General features: G+C 42.3%; 1 protein-coding gene across 1 annotated transcript; it reads left to right on the top strand.

Moving 5' to 3' along the window:
• The first annotated feature begins 5909 nt into the window (after positions 1–5909).
• Positions 5910–6869, top strand: LOC137933510 (uncharacterized). Its single transcript, XM_068777469.1, has one exon. It carries the CDS (start codon positions 5910–5912, stop codon positions 6867–6869), a length of 960 nt encoding a protein of 319 aa, XP_068633570.1.
• The last annotated feature ends 14475 nt before the right edge of the window (positions 6870–21344 follow it).

Here is a 21344-nt window from a genome sequence, read left to right as displayed (position 1 = left end):
TAAGTATAATTCTTTTGTTCGTGTGTATATCGTAATAAACTGCGCATTCTTATTTTTAATGTACATGTAACCTTACTTGGCTATGTTGTCGTGCAATTTGATCAGTAAATCTGACTGACACTGGCCTTTCGTTACAGGCCTTGACTAGTGTGAGAAGCGACAGTACCCGTGTTAAGCTCACGTCTATTCATTGTGCATCTATTCTTTATATCACTGTTTCTAGTATGCTTTTCTATACTTTGATAAAATTGTATATTATTATTCCAATTGTGAATCGTTTTCCTTGTATTAAAATTTCTTAAACCAGAGTATAAGTCAACAAGTTTATTCTTAAACTAAGATTAGACAAAAAACTAACGTTTGTAGTTTATCGAACGAGCTGTGTTGAAACAGCGATTTTTCAAACAGCGGATGGAACTTTATGGGAAACATTAAAAGAAGGTGGAGGTTGTGGTAGAGTACCAGCTTATAGTATGTTCAAGGATGTGTCAGGAGCAACAGCGTACGCCAAAAAAAATATTATGCTCGGGAATGTAAGGAGCGCATTTGAACTGATTATTGATAACGGTATGATTGAGTACATCAAAATATGTACTGTTATAAAGGACGATGCCGCAGAGGCTTTTCGGCGGCGGTTGCGTGCGATCGGCACAGCAATCGTCCTACGTATTTCACGATGTTACTAGGATCCCGAGCATGGAGTTACATGCGTATTTGTTCGATGCAAGAACAGCGACGTCGACTCTGTCTTCATGTAGGCTAGTGGTATAAAACATTACGTGTGTGATTATTGTTACCTACCTATCGTGTTCTTCTTTAAAATATATCACTGTTTTCAGAACAACGCATTTTTGTTTATTGGAAGCATATACCTATACAGTCGACAAAAGTTGTCTTATAAAACAAGATTTTTAGTCAAAATCCAAGTGGATAAAGTGGATAAACTACGTTGTATTTTCACAGTAGTCGGATCGGCACGTAGAAAAACAAATGTGATTTGCACTATTATGTATTGTGTATCGTGTATATATATATCGTCCACAATATATGTTTTATCGACCAAAAGTGTATGCAATTTGGGATTTTAGGATTGAAATGAGCAGTAGATTCAGTTTCGCGAAGCGCGCTGCAGTTTGTTACAAACCCGCACCGACATTCGGGTTTTTTTTTTTTTTTGGAAAAAACGTGGTATTAATTTTCGAACAACGTTTTACTCCGTTCCGCTGGACCCAGAAAGACATAGGTGCAAGTGTATATTAGCCCTTGTGAACATAGCAGTTTCGTAGATGTACAACGATGGGAACGTGGTAACCTTGTTTTTCTGAAATATGGCTTACAGCTGTCGCTTGGTTTCAAATTACAAATTGCTCTGAAATACTTTTTTTCCTAAACATTATGCAGCATCGCAATGTGGATGATACGGGCCCATGGTACCCTTAAACACGTTGAGGTGTTTGCTGATTTTCATTACATGTATAGCGCGTATGAGTATTGGTTCAATTTGTTATAATACATATATTCTGCGTGTCTTTACTTTATATACGCTTACTTATAATGTAATCTTGGAAATAATGACCAATATATAAATATTTACGTAAGCTACCGGACAAACATCACCTGTCTGCAACGAAAACGCGCTGTTTTTTCGGTGAAATAAAACGTTCTAAAGGGTGGTACACATTCTGTGTATAAGGCTCTGGCATGGAGACAACGCACGACGAAGCCTAACAGCGAGTAGCCCTGTACTGCTAAACTGGTTGATCTGATCAGGAGACTGTGGATACAACGTTTGGAGCAACTCTATACTCGTAATCTCCTCGATAAGAGGCTTAATGACGTTCGGAAAAATATTTAATACAACGTCAAAAGCACAATCGAGGAGATGACCTCCGCCACTAGTCCCGTAGGACTCGGGAACGGCGGTAACTATAAAACAGAAAATAGAAGCCAACACGAAACGAGGGCCAAGCGCAACGAAGTCCAACCACTCGCTCATAGTATCGAACAATCGACCGGAAAATATATAAATACGTCTTAAAAAGGTCGAAGTGATTGGTAGCTCAGTGAAACGGACGCCTCAAATCGACTTCCTCACGAGTTGCACGCATGCACCAGCAAGGGGAAAATATAGACAGACGCAAAATATCGTCAAGGTGGTCCCTAAGGCTGTCGCATCGCATAGTCGACAACAAGTCCGTCCACGTTGCCTTCAAGAGCTCAAAGGAGTAAGGACTTCAATTCAGTGAAAGCATTGCCTGGAAATAAGTCACAGTGAGTGTCACTGCAGGAAGATAGCCACCCGATATGTATGTATATGCAGTGATGGGCATTGCGTCGCAAGGAATGCCTTAAAGACGTCGCGGGATTGCCGCAATTGCAAGCAAGTGAAATTAGAAAATACACTTCACAGTGCCTATGGCAACGGCTGACAAGTTTGGGGAAAATGATATAAGAAAATCCGACTGGACGTATCGTATTGCAAAAGGTATCTACGAGGGTGAACCAAAAAGTTCTTCATCACATCCACCATATAGCCCGGACATAACGCCAAGTGATTACCACCTGTTCCTGTCCATGGCGAACGCCCTTGGTGGTGTAAAGTTGAACTCAAAAGAGGTTTGTGAAAAGTGGCTGTCCGAGTTCTTCGCAAATAAGGAGGGGGGCTTCTACGAGGGAGGTATTATGAAGTTGCCGTCTAGATGGAAACAGATTATCGAACAAAACGGCGCATATTTGAACTAAATCCGATCACTGTAACACTTTTTATAAAGCATTGAATCAAGAGCAAAAAAGCGGAAGGGAGATATTTGACAACCGGTTGTCAAATATCTCCCTTCCGCCTTTTTGTCTTTTGAATTTCGCGGCAAAGTTTGACAAAATTGACATTTGTTGCTAAGGCCAAAACTAGCTAAAATCTTCATATTAAAAATACCAAAAATAGCTCAGATTCATTTTTAGTAACGCTTTATTAAGTTAGATAAAAAAAATTCAATTAATTCAAAAGCACAACAAAGGTCAAATTACGTTTCATATTACGTAAAAATAAAAATTGACAAAATATTTGCATCTCTATAGCTACTAAGAGCAGTGGTTTTTAAACCCTCTCTGTTAGTTTTAAGATTTTTTACTATATCCCTTGTGTGAAATTTACAGCTCCAAAGAGACAATTTTATGTAATTAACGACTTATAGCTGATCTAGCAGTGAACGCCCTTTAGCACTAGTCTTCAGTGAATAGTATATAAAAGGTTGTCAAATATCTCCCTTCCGCCTTTTTGTCTTTTGAATTTCGCGGCTATGTACAAAGCGCTACAGAGCTCGTATCTGGGCATACTATAGATAATTTGAAAGGTCTTGACATAACCTACAAAACGACGCTATGCATGATTAGTTTGGATATTGCGTTCAACAGTTATAGACGTGTAAACATGGAGTTCGCTAACGCCGAAATTCGCGCTATTTTAAAGTTTTCCTTCGTTAAAAGCAAATCCGCTAGAGAAACGTTCCGTGAGATTAATGGTGTTTTGTGGGATGGTACTCTATCACTTCGAACCGCGGAGGAATGGTTTCGACGATTCAGAGCCGGCGAAAACGACACCATGGATAAGCCAGCCGGCGGAAGACCTGTGACGACAAATACCGATCAAATCATGGACTACATCGAGTTAGACCGGCATGTGGCATCTCGTGACATCGCCCAGGAGATGGGAGTTAGTCATCAAACCATTTTAAACCATCTGCAGAAAAGGCTGGATACAAAAAAAGCTTGATGTTTGGGTGCCGCATGATTTGACGCAAAAAAACCTTCTGGACCGAATCAACGCCTGCGATATGTTGCTGAAACGGAACGAACTCGATCCATTCTTGAAGCGGATGGTGACTGGCGACGAAAAAAGGATCACATACGACAATATCAAGCGAAAACGGTCGTGGTCGAAGGCCGGTGAATCGTCCCAAACAGTGGCCAAGCCGAGATTGACGGCCAGGAAGGTTTTGCTGTGTGTTTGGTGGGATTGGAAGGCAATCATCCACTATGAGCTGCTCCCATATGGCCAGACGCTTAATTCTACCATCTACTGCAAACAACTGGACCGCTTGAAGCAGGCGATCGACCAGAAGCGTCCATAATTGGCCAACAGGAAGGGTGTAGTGTTCCACCAGGACAACGCCAGACCACATATTTCGTTGGTGACTCGTCAGAAGCTACGGGAGCTCGGATGGGAGGTTTTATCACATCCACCATATAGCCCGGACATAGCGCCAAGTGATTACCACCTGTTCCTGTCCATGGCGAACGCCCTTGGTGGTGTAAAGTTGAACTCAAAAGAGGTTTGTGAAAAGTGGCTGTCCGAGTTCTTCGCAAATAAGGAGGGGGCTTCTACGAGGGAAGTATTATGAAGTTGCCGTCTAGATGGAAACAGATTATCGAACAAAACGACGCATATTTGAACTAAATCCGATCACTGTAACACTTTTTATAAAGCATTGAATAAAGAGCAAAAAAGCGGAAGGGAGATATTTGACAACCGTTTATACGAGGGCCAAACTGAAAGTTTTTATTAAAAAAATAAGTTTAAATTTTGAAAATAGAACTCTTTACCAATAATATTGAGTATACATTTCATTCATTTGTCATTTGTTTTACGATTTGGCGGCAAATTGAAAATTGTCTGTGCACGTCAGAATGAATTTAAGCCGTGTTGGGAATTTAGCCAACATTAAGATTAAAAACATGATAATTATTTCTAAGTTGTTACAACTGTTTTACATGTTGTCTCTCTCCAATGTAAAGCTGTCTCTTTCCCTTCAATAAATTGTTTCGCACCTCAAACAAGGTTTTACTTTTGACCAGCCATTAAAAATATACAGTCCACTAATTACATTCCCCATCATGGTCCATACGACCCAGTGAAATTTGTACGAGGTTGCAGACAGCTTTCAGCAGAAATTGAAGTGCAGAACTTTCAAAAACCGCAAAAAAGTTTTTTTTTTTCCACGGACCCACGCCATCGCCGCCATTTTTTTTTTTGGATCTTGTGCAAAGGCAGATTTTTTTTCAAGCATTTTGCAGAATATATTTGTGGATCCTACAGTGGAAACAGTGCGAATACAGCTTACAGCAAACAAAATACAGCTTAAAGCAGACAATAATTAAAGTACCTATACAACTTCAAGAAACCCGGCAGAATTGACATTGTGATATCGCCCTACGCCGCCATCGCCATTTTGTGCAGAGAATTTTCAAGCAATTTGCAGATACATTGTTCCCCCTATAGTGGAAACAGTGATACAATTTCAGTGCAGACGGGCAAGATAGATTCACGTGTCAATACAAAGTGCCACGCCACGTTGCAGAAGAACCCTATATACCTATATACCTACAAGCAAAGTTGCAGAAGTTTCAATACAAACTATACCTACCTACTCCTGTAAAGGAAACAGTGCTATAAGTGTTAAAAGTGCTCGATCTCCAGACATTATTTCAGTGAAAATTACCATTCTTTCAAACAACCTAAAGTATACCTACATCGTGAGCATTCCTTTTTCATCATACCTACAAATTCATTCACAACCCAAAGTCAACGACCCGAGCGTCTTGTTGTTATGAGCGGAGCATTGACGACCGACGACTACATCAGCGCCGTTCAACGCGGAAGCGGAGAGAAGCGGAGTTTAGAACGCGGGAAGCGAGCGCGGGAACAGCCAATAACGTGCCGCGCCGAAGCAAGCGTCCAATCGCGCCTCGGTGAAGCTGACAGAAACGTCACGTCGTATTTAACTTGTTCACTCACTTTCATATCACTTTTTTTTCCATTCGTTCACATTCATACCACAACGTAATTTAATTTTCCCTTGTATCGGAAATATTTTAGCTTATTTCGTGTTATTTAGTGATAATACGTGTTTACAATGGTGGATAAAGGTGAAAAGTGTCCAGACGTACAGTCGGCGTCGACATTAATCAAACGCCGCGCGTACATTAAAGGTAAGCTCACACAGCTAGCAAAAGAAGACTATAGTCTACTAACGGTTGAGGGCCTTGTGTTAAAGGAAGAGCGGGTCAGGGCATTATTTGCAGAATACGAGAGGTTCACCCTTGAAATAAGTGAAACTTCTCAACCTGATACCGAAACCCCAGGGGAAGCCGATAAAAACTATTTCACCGCTCTTACAGCAATCAAGCAAAGGCTCACCCAACTTTCAAACACTGATTCAAAGAATACCAATTCAAAGCCAAGTTTCAAAGTGCCAGAGTTAAAAATTAACAAATTTAAAGGCAATTATGCAGATTACAAATCTTTCATTCAGCTGTTCAATGCAGCAATTGACAGCAACGACAAGCTACAGCAGATACACAAACTTTGTCTATTACAAGGTTATTTAGAGGGGGAACCCTTAGATTTAATAAAAAATCTACCCCTTATTAGTGAAAGCTATACAGAAGCCAAAAACATTTTAGAGCAGAGGTACCATAACACATATAGGATAAAGAATGAGCACATAGGTAGGATTTTAGATATAACAACAGTTAGCAAGCCGACCGCTGCTAACCTTAGGGAGTTTGTAGCTAACACTAAGCAGGAAAAAGCGGCCCTAAAGAACCTGGGTCAAGGTGTGGAGTCATGGGACGCGCTTCTAGTGTGCATTCTAACGAGAAAGCTTGATGCCTATTCGGTTAGGGAATTTCATTTAAGCAGAAGTTCTAATGAAGAGCCAACTCTTATCTCGCTCATGCACTTCTTAGAGAAACGCGCTACAGCTTTGGAGGATTCACGCCTTACTGCTTCTGCTACTATCCCTGGGCCTGCTAAGGCCACGCATGCGAAAAAGTCTTGCGCACGCTCCCGAGCAGAACGCACCTGTCCGTGACGCTTAACCGCACAGTCGGCGCTTTAAAAATAGCTTTCAGTGGGATTTAGTGAGAAATAATTATTAAATTTTATACCAAAAAATCCGCGAACTAAACCCGAACATAGTGCAGTGGAAAAATTCACAATCGAACGTTATTTCGATTTTTTACAAACAAATTAGTGAAAAAAGGTGCGGAACAGTATAAAACTTTCAAAGTCCCGCCGCGCGCGAATAAGCGCTGCGACGTCATAAACTGAAAGTGCTATCTTGTGCGCGCTTACGAGAGCTACGCGACAGTATAATCAGAATAATTTTAGGCAAAAAACTCGCGAAACTCTGAAGGAAATAAACTAATTCCAATTGGATTATTTCCAATTAGAATCCCGGCAAGGAGTGAAATCGTTGGCGGAACGGTGCGTGGCGCACCTTTCCCGTTGACATCAGTTCCGGATCGACGAGCCCGACGCTTGGGGCTTCGGTCGGCTCTTCTTGGCTCATAACCAGGGAGCGTGGGCCGAAAATCAACACCAGTCTGCCCACGGGGTCGTCGAAATCGGACATCCGCGGCCAAGTCAGGCAGCGGGTTCGAGGGGAGTGCAGCCGGGAGTCCGACGACGCGGGACAAACTTCACTAGATAAGGTAGCCGCCGAGTTTTTAACTAGCGAAAATAAAAATTTATAAGTGGTGGGTAGAAGAGAAAAATTGTCACGGACCCCGCGCAAATTAGCAGGGTACCATTTTTAGGGCCCAATAAAGGGCAGACAATTATAAAATAAGAAAAATCTCTTCCCACCACTAAGGTCAAATACCGATCAAAAGATCGCAAATAAAATAAATTTGACAAATCTTAGAATAATAAAATACTCGGCGGCTGCCACTGGGATTGTGGTCTTTTGACCCATCCCATAGTTATTAAGAATTAGTATAATTAGACAGTAGTTGCAAGTTATAACAAAGAAATCTCAATTAAAAAGAGCGGACGGTAGACGCTAAAAAAGATAAAAGCGAGCAAAAATTTGCGCCGCCGCGGCCGTACCGTAACGTAAAGTAGTAAAGGTATCTTGGGGTCTGAACTCGGAGGTGATCAGAGCGATGTATCTGGCGGTGCTGGAGCCGACGATTTTGTATGCAGCGAGTGCATGGGCGCCGGCGGCTAGGAAGCTGCTGGTCCGCAGGCAGTTGGACGCGGTCCAGCGGGGCTTCGCGCAGAAGATCGCGAGGACCCACAGGACCGCGTCCCTGCACTCGGCCCTTTTACTTGCCGGGTTGCTTCCCCTGGACCTTCGGGTCCAAGAAGCAGCCCGCTTATTTGAAATAAGAAAGGGTCATTCCCGGCAGGTGGTAAAGGACCGAGACCTGGAGGTACCGGTCAGCTACCTGAGACTACCACACCCGTCTGGTCAAGTTGGTGTGGAGTTCTCCTGTCTGGGGGAAAGTGCGGAGGAAGTCCGACTTACCACCGCGGCTGCCGATCTGGTAATTTATACCGACGGCAGCCGCATAGAGGATAAGGTGGGTGCGGCGTTCTGCGTCAAGCGGGGCGCCGTAGAGTCATACACAAAGAAACTCAAGTTGGGCAACTTCTGCACCGTGTACCAGGCAGAGCTGCTGGCTCTAGCTGAGGCAACAGGGTACGCGGCCGGCGAGTCGGCGCAAGTCTGCGCCGTACTGAGCGACTCGCGGTCCGCTCTCGAAACTGTCGCAAGATCGGACACCCTCCATCCCTTAGCGTTAAGAGTGAAGGAGAATGTAATGAAAGCGAGAGAAAAAGGGAAGGATGTAAGGTTGTTCTGGGTGAAAGCGCACGCGGGGATGGAGGGGAACGAGAGGGCGGACCAGCTTGCCAAGGAAGCGGCCCTGAAGAGTAAAAGACGACCAGAGTACGAGAGATGCCCTGTTTCATTCGTCAAGCGGCAACTGAGACTGGAGTCGCTCGACGAATGGAACAGGAGGTATGTGGAAGGAACGACGGCTTCGGTAACGAGGATGTTTTTCCCGGACGCCGTATCAGCCTACCGCGTGCTCCGCAGCATCGAGGTGGACGCGGTCTCGGCCCAGCTCTTCACGGGGCACGGGGGGTTCTCTGAGTACCTTCATAGGTTTAAGCTCAAGGAGGACCCCTCGTGCTTCTGTGAACCGGGCGTGGACCAGACCGTGATCCACCTTGTGGCCCGGTGTCCCGCATTCGGGGGACTCCGGTTCGGCTTCGAGTGCCGGTCTGGAATTCAAGTCAGGGAGGAGACAATACCCTCCCTGATCAGTGGCGAAAATAGAAAGACATTTTTATCCCTATGTCGAGAAATCGCAAAAAAAGCCATCGACAGAAACAAAACAAACATTGTATAAAAAATATAAAACAAAATAAAAAGCTAGAAGAACAAAAATGTAAAATAATAGTATAAGATCAATGTTAAACAATGTTAAATGAAATTAAAATTATAAATGTAAAAAGGAGAAAAAAGGGAAGAATGTCAGAAGAATAGAGCGAATGAGAAAGAAAGACGAAATGTAACATGAAAGATAGACAAGACTGAAAGATTATGTGAAGAACGATAGAAGAGAAAGACAATAAAAATTCTGTGAAAAAATTATATTAAAAGATTAAGTCCCTGTCCCACTCAAGATAGGGGAACGAGAGGCCCCCAATAGCGGGGGTCATAAAAAAAAAAAAAAAAAAAAAAAAAAAAAAAAAAAAAAAAAAAAAAAAAAAAAAAAAGCCACGCATGCAGCAACACTTCAGCCGCTGAGGGTCAAGGAGAAGCCTGCTATGAGGCCAACCAAGACACCAGAATGCCCAGTCTGTAAGTTAACTCACAAGCTATATGCATGCCCTTCTTTCAAAACTATGCCAACGGCAGAGAAGATTAGGTTTTTGAAAATGCATTCTCTGTGCGAAACCTGTCTAAACAAGCATGACGCTCCATGCAGATATAGATTCAGATGCAATATCTGTAGGGCTTCCCACAATACGGTGTTGCACGAAAGCGAACAGCCAGCTGCGGTCACACTAACGTCCCAAGCATCGGGACAAGTCATTTTACCCACAGCAGAGGTCAAGGTCATTGCTTAAGATGGCACAAATTATCACGTTCGCGCTCTGCTCGACTGTGGTGCTCAAGCAAGCTTCATTACAACGGAGCTAGCAGATCTATTGGGGCTAACCCCAAACAAAACCAAAATAAAAATATCAGGTATTGGTAATGTCACCAGCACGCTTGATACCTGTGTTGATGTCAAGGTACATTCCCTTACAAGTGATTTCAATATTACAGCAAAATTTAACATTATAGAGACAATCACAACGAATCTACCACAAATGGCATTCAATACGGACAAAATTGAATTTCATCCAAGCATTGTATTGGCAGACCCAACTTTCAACAAGCCGAGGAAAATACATTTGCTAATCGGTTCTGATATATTTTTCCAGCTGATCTTGGCGTCGCCGCCTGAATGTACCAACTCCAACTTACAAGACCTGCGCCTACTTAACACCCACTTTGGCAATGTTGTTGGAGGTAAGGTGCTACAGGACACAGATGAAGACAACCCACAGGTATCGTTGTTTTGTAATACTTGTGACAGCGACCTCAAAGATAGCATCAGCAGATTTTGGGAGGTAGAAGACGTTCCCCAAATATTTCCAGACCAAGTATCAGATGATGTTTGCGAGAAGGTTTTCAAAGAAGGTTTTCAGTCGTCAGCTGACAGCGCGCGCGTACGGTCAGAGGTCGTTGACCCCCCGCGATAGGCGATGGCAAGAGTTAAATGTTGTGGTTGTAATATAGTTGTAAACGAGGTATTGTGTTTTGTGCAAAACAAAACTGATGTAATGAACAATGTGAGTCTGGCCCTGTTATGTAGGCAAGCTTTCACCGAGGAGGAGATCACGGAAGCAAAGAGTCTGCTGTTTGACTCAGTGCAACAAAAGCGAGTCAAAAGAAGAGGCGATGAAGGAAAAAACAAAAATATTGAGGACATTATTGGACTACTGAAGGGAGCTGAACCCGAAATTTTCCCCATTTTTGTGGCGCGGGATCTTCAAAAATTGCCACCGGTGACATTTGATCATGTAGACGTGACGCGTTTATTGAAAGATATAATAGTAATGCAACGTGAAATTAGTTCCCTTACCGAAAAATGTGAATCGTTTCAAGAAACGTACGTTAGAAAAGTGGATTTAAAACAAGAAGCTGACTTCTATTGTCAGATAAGCAACGACTTGGTAGCACAAACCAAAAGTTACCCAAATGTTAACTACAAGAGAGGCGGTTATTGTTTGCACAGTAGCCCCGACTGCAACAGCGGGCCGATGGGGTTAATGACAGTACGTGAAGATACTGAGATGCAACAGCCAATGACGGAGCAGAAACGAGACGATGATCATCTGTCCTTGTCAAGCACGAGCGTTACGAATAACGGGGCCGATACATCTGTCCCTGTCGCTCACACGCAAAGACAGGTAAGCCGGCTGCACGTGGAGGCCACCCGTTCGGCAACTGCGGTTTCGACGTTCGAAACCGTAAATGAGGCGCCCGCGCAGTCAGCTGGCAAGATGACGTCATGCGAGGCGATAAGCGCGGTTCAGAGCGCGGCTGACAAGCAAAATAAAGACGACGGGGAATGGATTAGAGTTCAAAGACGAAAAGCATCGAAATTCAAAGGTATGAGAGGCACGGCGGCGGTGGAGCAATCGGGGCGTTTCAAGGCAGCAGAGGTACACGTTCCTATGTTCATATATAATGTTTCAAAAGAGGTAACAGAGCAGGATGTTGCAGATTATGTATTGGAGAAAATGCATATAAATATAGTGCCCGAGAAAGTAAACAATAGGAATATTGAAAAAGATTATAATTCTTTTAAATTTCTTATACCGAGAAATAAGCTCCCGCTCTTCACAGATAAGGAATCGTGGCCGGAAGGCATTTATTTTAGAAAATACATTAGGTTTAATAAAGGAAACAAAGGCAACGCAGATCGAGCTACAACAAAAAATTAGATTGAATGGATCAGGGCATATTATTATCAACGAATCATAAACTAAAGCTGAGTAGCTTTAATTGTAAGTCCTTGAAGAGGTCGGAGGACAGTGTGAGGAGCCTCTGTGCTGTATCGGACGTGGTAGCATTACAAGAGACTTGGTTGCTGCCACACGATCTAGCCTATATAAGTACAGTGCATAAGGATTTCGCGGGCACGGGCACGTCAGCGGTGGATACCAGTGCGGGAGTACTGCGTGGTCGCCCCTACGGAGGTGTGGCGCTGCTATGGCGTAAGAGTGCTTTTTCCTCAGTGTCTGTGGTGAAGTGCAATAATCCGAGGGTATGCGCTATAAAATGTAAAATACGCGAGTGTACCATGTTAATTTTCTCCGTATATATGCCTACGGACTGTGCGGACAACTTACCACATTTCACAGACTGTTTGAGTGAAATAAATGCGGTGGTTGAGGACAGTGACATAGGTATGGTTTTTGTGTTGGGGGACTTTAATGCTCATCCAGGCGAGTTATTCTTTGAGGAGATGCAATTATTTTGTATGGAACAAAAATGGTGTTGCGTTGATTATGATGCTTTGCCAAACAATGGGGAGACGTATACATATAAGAGTGACGCCCATGGCTGTACACGTTGGCTCGACCATTGTTTGGTCACTAGTATAGCAAAGAACTATGTTGAAAAGATAAAAGTAAATAATGACGTGTCGTGGTCTGATCACTATCCCCTAGAAATTATTTGTGATCTTAAACCCATATCTCTGCAATACGACACTCCTAAAGGTTGTTACAATAATAAGATAATTTGGGGGCAAAGGGATAGTGAACAGACGAGACTGTTTACGGAGTATTGTAATGAAAAGTTAGGCAAGATTGTACTTCCAACGGAACTCGCGGAGTGTTATAATACAAATTGTCAAAGATCTGACCATAGACTACTCATTGATGAGATGTATTCGGAGATAGCTATTATAATGCAGAAAGGGGCTATTTTAAGCTACAAGGTGGTTCGGCGAAGTAAAAAAGGTTTTGTTATCGGGTGGAACAAGCATGTGGCGCCACTGCACGCGAGGGCTCGTCTGTGCTTTCAGGCTTGGGTTGAGGCGGGGAAGCCAAGTAGGGGGGTCACTTACGAGGATATGTGTGAGTCCCGTAGGCTTTTTAAAAGTAAGCTGAAATGGTGCCAGGACCACGAGGAACAGATTAAAATGGACAGGTTGGCCGAGGCACATGACACCAAAAATTTCGGAAGGTTCTGGCACCAGACAAATAAATTAAATGTTCGGGCGAGCCTTCCCGTTGAGGTGGGAGGCACGAGTGGATGCCGAAATATAGCTAATATGTTTATGTCTCATCTTAAAGTTGAGTCACCGAGTACATCTCATCAATTCGAGGACGTAGCTCGGGACATCGTGGATGTAAGGGAGGATCGGGTACGCTTCTCAGCAAGCGAGGTTAGTAGTGCTGTAAAGCGTATGAAGCGTGGTAGATCTCCGGGACACGATGGCCTGAGTGTTGAGCATCTACGTTATGCTGGGGTGCACCTATCCGGGGTCCTAGCCATGCTCTACAATATCAGTATTGACCATAGTTACTTGCCGGAAGCAATGATGAAGACAGTGGTGGTACCTTTGGCAAAAAATAGGACGGGTGATGCAGCAGACAGATCCAATTACAGGCCCATATCCCTCGCGACGATAGTAGCTAAGGTTCTGGACAGTTTGCTTGATACGCAATTAAGTAAATCCGCGAAGATCAATGACGCGCAATTTGGTTTTAAACCCGAGTTGTCAACTGAGAGCGCAATACAGTGTCTCAAGCAAACTGTCCGCTACTACACAGACAGAAAAACTCCGGTTTATGCGTGCTTTTTGGATCTGTCCAAAGCATTTGACTTGGTGTCATATAAAATTCTATGGCACAAGCTTAGAACCGAGACCAACTTAAGGCCGGAACTGCTATCACTTCTTCAGTACTGGTATGGCAATCAATTAAATGTAGTGAGGTGGGGAGACGCAATGAGCGACCCGTACAAACTGAATTGTGGAGTAAGGCAGGGAGGGCTGACGTCGCCGAGGCTTTTCAACCTCTACGTCAACCAGCTGATAGAGAGGCTCAGTAGGGCGGGTGTCGGATGCTCGATTGATGGAGTTTTTATAAACAACATCAGCTATGCTGATGACATGGTCCTGCTGAGCCCCTCAGTCAGTGGCCTCCGAAAACTGTTGAAAATATGTGAGGAGTATGCCGGGGTGAATGGACTCAGCTACAACGCGAAAAAGAGCGAGATCCTTGTTTTTAGGGGGAATAATAAACCTTCGAACTTTAAACCTACTTTCATGCTTTGTGGATCCCCCCTGAAACAGGTGGCTGAGTTCAGGTACCTCGGGCACATAGTTGACGAGCACCTCAAGGACGACGGCGACATAGAGAGGGAACGGCGGGCGTTGTCGGTCCGGGGCAATATGTTGGCTCGCAGATTTGCGCGATGTAATAAACAGGTAAAGTTGTCACTGTTTAGAGCATACTGTCAGACTTTTTACACGTGCAGTCTGTGGGCGGACTATAAGCAGCGGACCGTCAGAGCCCTTCGCGTGCAGTACAACAATGTGCTGAGGGCGGTGCTGGGCAAGCCGCGCTACTGTAGTGCATCTGCCATGTTTGCGGAGGCGAGGGTGGACGACTTCTACGCGATCATCCGCAAGCGTGTAGCGTCGATGATGAGACGGGCGGCGGAGAGCACTAACACCCTCCTCAGCACATTGGCGTATAAGTTAGACAGCCCTCTCTGGGCCTGCTGGAATGGTGCACATACACTCGCCAATAAGCGTATGTGTATTTAGTATGTAAGTTTTCTTTTATACTTAATTTTAATACTAACATAGGCTAAGTTTATCTTATTACTAACCCATGGGCTGTTCTGTCTGTATGTTTGTATGTTTGTAAACAACTAACATAGTGTAAGAATATTGTACTAACATAAATATGGACTGAAAATATGGTCTGAATTAAAGATTTATTATTATTATAAAGAAACCACTTCTTTACAATACAACAAGTTTGAAGTTCAACTTCCATTAAAAGTTCCTCTAGAGTCAGTTAACGAAACACTTGGGGGTTCTTTTGATTTGGCTCTCAAAAGATTTTATAATTTAGAATCAAAGCTCAGCAAAAATGCAGAATTAAAACAAAATTACAAAGATGGCATAGACAACCTTGTCGCCAACGGGTATGCCTCTTACGTTGATATCAGTCAGTATGACCTAGATAAAGACCCACATTATTTCATTCCACACCACCCCGTCATTCGCAATGACAAAGCAACAACGAAATGCCGAATAGTTTTTGACGGAGCAATGAAAACTAACAACAAGCTTTCAATCAATGATATATTGCACAAAGGCCCCGTGGTTCAACAAGAACTTTTCGATATTCTCATGCTTTTTCGGGTAGGTCAATATACCCTTTCTACAGACATAAAAAGTATGTTTTTGCGAATAGGCCTCCACAAAAAATTTAGGCCTCTTCAGACGATTTTATGGCGCGAAAACCCACAAGAGAGCATAAAATGCTTACAGCTAAATACAGTAATTTTCGGTCTAAAAAGCTCATCTTTCTTAGCCACAAGATGCTTGATAGATTTAGCAGATAAATATGAGGCTGAATTTCCACTGGCAGCAGAGGTTTTGCGCAAACAAACTTACGTTGATGATATTTTAGTTTCAAATGACTCTAAAGAAGTCATGAGCCAAATCAAAGGTGAAATTACACAACTACTGAGTCTGGGTGGATTTGAATTACATAAATGGTTATCCAACATTCCTGAGATACTAGAAAACATCCCAGAAGAACATAAAATGATAGGTAGTCTAGATTTTCAAGGTGAAAATAATTCACAAAAGGCCTTAGCTTTAAATTACAATATAGGCACTGATTCCTTTGTGATCAGTAGTCTAGAAATTCCAGCTGAAATGCCTAAGTCGAAAAGAGAAATTTTGAGTTACATAGGACAGCTGTACGATCCATTAGGGCTAGTTTCTCCGATTACGTTACATGCCAAGCTATTAATGCAGAAAATCTGGTCAGAAAAGACAAGCTGGGATTCACCTCCTTCTGAAGGTATAGGTGAGGCTTGGGCAGAATTTTACAAGCCGAGAAAATTTTCGTGCAATGATTTTTTATGACTTCCGATGTCATATAAGTCAACAAGAAAGTTATGATAGACTTCGATTGGCTTTTCACGATGAAGCCCCATCTCGTGCCACAGTTTACAACTGGTTTAATGAATTCAAACGTGGTCGAACTAATCTCACCGATGATTTGCGTGAGGGACGGCCGGCCTTCTACAGCGACGACTGAAGACAATATCAGTGTTGTGCGGCGTATGATAGAGACTGACAAAAGAGTGACCTATCAGCAGATTCGGACAAGTCTAGGCATAGGTATGAGTCAAGTGCACAAAATCCTCCATGAACATTTAGCGGTCAGGAAGCTTTGTGCCCGCTGGATACCGCATAATTTGACCTAGGCTCAAAAACTCCGCCGTGTTGATTGGTGCCGAGAAATGATCCAAAAATTTAACGGAGGTGACTCAAATGCTGTGTTCGACATACTAACGGGTGACGAAAGCTGGATTTATTGTTATGATCCGGAAACCAAAAGACAGTCTGCTCAGTGGGTGTTTCCTTCCGAAGAGTTACCAACTAAAGTGAAGAGAGGTCGAAGTGTTGGAAAAAAGATGGTGGCCTCGTTCTTCGGAAAGACAGGTCATTACGCGACAGTTGTCTTAGAGGATCAGAAAACGGTTAATGCAGAGTGGTACACTAACAACTGTTTGCCACTTGTCTTGGAAAAAGTTCGAGAGAAACGACCTCGCAGCAGGATCCTCCTTCATCACGACAATGCCTCGTCGCACACCGCCAGGCAAACGATCGACTATTTGGCGACCTCAGACGTGGAATTACTGGGTCACCCGCCGTATAGCCCCGACCTCGCACCCTGCGATTTTTATTTATTCCCGAAAATAAAAGAAAAACTTCGAGGAAAACATTTTATGGACGCCGAAGAAGCAGTGGCTGCGTTTCAAAACGCCGTCGAAGAGACCCCCCTAAGGCCGAGTGGGCAAGGTGCTTTTCTCAATGGTTCCATCGAATGCAGCGATGTATTGATGTAAATGGACGCTATTTTGAAAAGTTATAATAAAACTAATAACTTGCTAGAATGCTTAGTTTTTGATTTTCTAAGAACTTTCAGTTTGACCCTCGTATGAAACCTTTTTGGATCAAGTTCGATATTCAAATTAAAGAGTGTCTATCACACTATATTTATGCAGACTGTCACTTGTTTTTGTCAGTTCGTTCGCATGTAATAAATTTTTTTGTGCAACGAGTTGCTAAAAAGTCAAAATTATGAATAAAAGTGAGTTACGTGCGGTGATAAAATATCTCAGTTTGAAAAAAATGTCTACGAAGGAAATTTTTTTGGACATTCAGCAGACATTAGGGGGTGATGCTGTACCGTAAGAAATTTCGAGTTGCTCCTACCGCTGGCAAAGTTATTGCCTCTGTGTTCTGGGATAGTGAAGGAATCCTTTTTATTGATTACATGCCAAAAGGCCAGACGATTACTGGACCCTATTATGCAAATTTAATCCCGAAAGTGCGTGAAGCGATTAAAGAAAAACGTCGTGGAAAACTGTCGTTGGGCGTGTTGATTCTTCAAGATAACGCTCCTGCTCATCGATCGGAAGTTGCGCTCAACGCAATCCGCTGTGCTGGCTTCAATCTCCTTGACCACCCACCATATTCTCCGGACTTAGCCCCAAGTGATTTTCACTTATTTCCAAAATTAAAAGAGGAAATTCGTGGAACAAAATTTCACGATAATGACGCGGTTATAGCTGCCGTAGAGGACTTTTTCGAGAGTCGAGAAAATATTTTTTTTTCACAAGGAATAAGGAAGTTAGAAACGCGTTATTCTAAATGCATTGCATTGGAGGGAGATTATGTAGAAAAATAAAATATTATTATTTTAATCTTTGCATTTTTTAATATTGATTCCAAGAATTTTTTGATTCACCCGCGTATATGACAAAGAAAGGTAGATGCGAGCACTCGAGAATTGCACTAATGTACATGGTCCAGGTTCGCCTGCAGCGGAAAAAGCAGACTAACAATGAACTGCTAGTAGAGCTGCTGCAGGTACCCAACAAAGGAAGCCGAGGCACGCTTCAGAAATAGGCGGGCATCAGTGATAATCAAATGTAAAAGCTGGTTTCACGCTAATCGCGTCAAGGCGGAGAACCATCTTCATCAGCAGAGCTATGACGATCAGTGACCCGAGACGTCAGACGGGGAACATGGTGGCAATCACCATAGTGTGAAGCCTCGGGATCACATCGGTCTATATCGAGGGTAACTCTGCCCTAATCTCGTATTTCGACGACACAGGACAATTTCAGTTTAAAATCTAAAAAGGTGTACTCGCCAACATAAATGATGACCTTTAGTAAATAAGCGTGGTAAATCGAAGGCATTTTTCATACTTAAAAGTTGGCAAAGATTTGTCAGAAAAGATTTTTGAAAATTCTTTACATTGGTGTCCACAGAGTACGGAATGTGTCGAAGAATTTCTTATTGCATGGTCAAATTCCAAATGAATATCAGAGTTTGATAATTAAAAATAAAATTTTATCAGACGGCTTATTGATGATTTTTTTCTTAGACTACGCTATAACGAATAAGCTGTCTGCAAGACTATACTTAGTCTGGCCATAAATACTGTTACTATTCAAAAAAAGAAAATATTACGTTTGAATTTGGAATCTGTCATTTTTATATGATTGCTTGATGTGTTTTCTTATTTTCGCGCCATTATATTGTTAAATATTTTGTTATATTAAAATGGAGTGGGGTGATAAAGAGAACCGAATCGCTGTGATTGCCTTACATAAAGTAGGTATGGAGAAAAGTGCAATTTTTAAAACCCTCCACCCGCTTGGTATTAGTCAAATGTTTGTTTACCGGGCTATTGATAGGTACAATGATACCTCCTCTGTTTGTGACAGAAAAAGATCTGGCCGTCCACGTACCGTTCGTGTGAAAAAGGTGATTAAAGCAGTTAGGGAAAGAATTCGAAGAAATCCTGTCCGTAAGCAAAAGATTTTATCTCGGGAGATGAAGATAGCTCCTAGAACCATGTCGCGTATATTAAAAGATGACTTAGGACTTGCAGCCTATAAGAGACGTACTGGTCACTTCTTAACTGATAATTTAAAGAAGAATAGGGTGGTAAAATCCAAACAACTACTTAAGCGGTACGCAAAGGGAGGTCACAAAAAAATTTTGTTTACGGATGAGAAAATTTTTACAATTGAGCAGTATTTTAATAAACAAAATGACCGTATTTATGCTGGAAGCTCTAAAGAAGCTTCGCAATTAGTAAACAGAGTACAACGTGGGCATTATCCCACTTCAGTGATGGTTTGGTGGGGTGTTAGCTATGAAGGGGTGACTGAGCCATATTTTTGTGAAAAAGGTATTAAAACGTCGGCACAAGTTTATCAAAATACCATTCTTGAGACGGTAGTTAAGCCTTTAACTAACACCATGTTCAATAACAAAGAATGGTGCTTTCAACAAGACTCGGCACCGGGTCATAGAGCTCGATCCACCCAATCTTGGTTGAAAACTAACGTTCCGGACTTTATCAGCACTGAAAACTGGCCGTCGTCAAGTCCTGACCTAAATCCATTGGATTATGATTTATGGTCAGTTTTAGAGAGTAAGGCTTGCTCTAAACGCCATGATAATTTGGAGTCCCTAAAACGATCCATTCGGTTGGCAGTGAAGAATTTTCCTCTAGAAAGAGTTCGTGCTGCTATTGATAACTGGCCTCAACGTTTAAAAGACTGTATTGCAGCCAATGGAGACCACTTCGAATAAACATTGTATATTTTTAATAGTTATATATTGATGTATTAAACTAACTCACTATGAAAGGAATAAATGTTACGTATAAAAAAAAAATCGTGCTTTTCTTTATAACAATATTTATGGCAAGACTAAGTATAAACATCCGACGTACCCTCCACGAAACATAACAACGCGACGGACATGGGGTGGTAATTGCGTCAGTAATAGGTCAGGATCTGGGGGAATCGCTGCTCACCAGAGCACTAGCCCAGACTCACAGAGTCCCCAAATGTACTCTCAACAAGTTAGACAATACTCGTTACAGTGTACATGTTAATAGGATTGAGTCAATTCAACGTAAATTTTTGAAATACTTGCAATATTAATGCAGAAAGTTCGATTCAAATTGTATCTCAAGGTGCATCAGACACCACACTTTACCACTTCAAGAAAGAAGGACAGTTGCAGATATTGTTTTTCTAGTGAATATTGCACAGAGTTTAGTAGATACTCCACACTTGCTAACTCATGTTCACTTAGTTGTTCCAAATAGGACAATTAGACAGCCTATGTATCTTAACATTCCCAAATGTACATCAAATTACAGACAAAATTCCTTTATGCAAATAGCTGTAGTAATATGTTGCGAGAGTTTTTGACACCACAGTTGCATGAATTTGAAGGATACAACAGCCAGACTTGGATGCAACATGATGGTGCAACATGCCATACCTCAAACGTGACTTTACCAGTGGTCAAAGAATTGTTTCCTAACAAATTGATTTCTCGCAGAGGTGATATCCCATGGCCTCCCAGAAGCCCGGACCTTACACCTTGCGATTTTTTTCTTGTGGGGATATCTGAAGAGTCGAGTATACCTTAATAAACCGACGACCATATCCCAATTAAAAGAAAACATCCACGAGGAGACAGCCGCGATTCCTCGCAGCATGTGTCAACGAGTTTTCCAAAGTTTACGTAGTCGATTACAGGAGTGCCAACGGCGAGACGGAGCACATCTCGACGATGTCATTTTTAAAAAATAAATTTTAATAAATGATAATTACGGTAAATAAATCATAAACAAAATAGCATTTGTACTTTTATTTCTACACATGTTACAAAAGTGTAAAAATTTATGGCCCACCCTATATATTCTTTTATAACTTTTTAAAAAGAAGTCTCTATTGTCATAGATTTTGTGATATTAAAACAGAGTGGGGTGATAAAGACAAGCGATCGCTGTGATTGCATTACATGAAGCAGGTATGGCGCCAAATACAACTTTTTAAGTCCACCATAGGCTTAATATTAGTCAAATGTTTGTACCGGGCTATATATATATATATATATATATATATATATATATATATATATATATAGGTAAACGAAACCTCCTCTGTTTCTGACAGAAAAGAATCTGGCCGTTCATGTAGTGTTCGTACGGTAAAGGCGATCAAAACAGCAAGGGAAAGAATTGCAGAAATCCTGTACGAACACCAAAAATTTTATCTCTACAGATGAATATTATTCCTAGAACCACGTCGCGTATTTTAACAGATGACTTGGGACTTGCAGCCCAG

The sequence above is a fragment of the Battus philenor genome, unplaced genomic scaffold, assembly GCF_028537555.1.
Source record: "Battus philenor isolate CCGP_79_NKW_IND1 unplaced genomic scaffold, ilBatPhil1.0.hap1 SCAF_13, whole genome shotgun sequence".
In the NCBI taxonomy this organism is placed as follows: Eukaryota; Metazoa; Arthropoda; class Insecta; order Lepidoptera; family Papilionidae; genus Battus; species Battus philenor.
This window is presented reverse-complemented; position numbering and strand designations above follow the sequence as displayed.

Bases quoted from the DNA above. Each gene is read 5' to 3' on its own strand.
- LOC137933510 (XM_068777469.1), top strand. From the start codon at position 5,910: ATGGTGGATAAAGGTGAAAAGTGTCCAGACGTACAGTCGGCGTCGACA.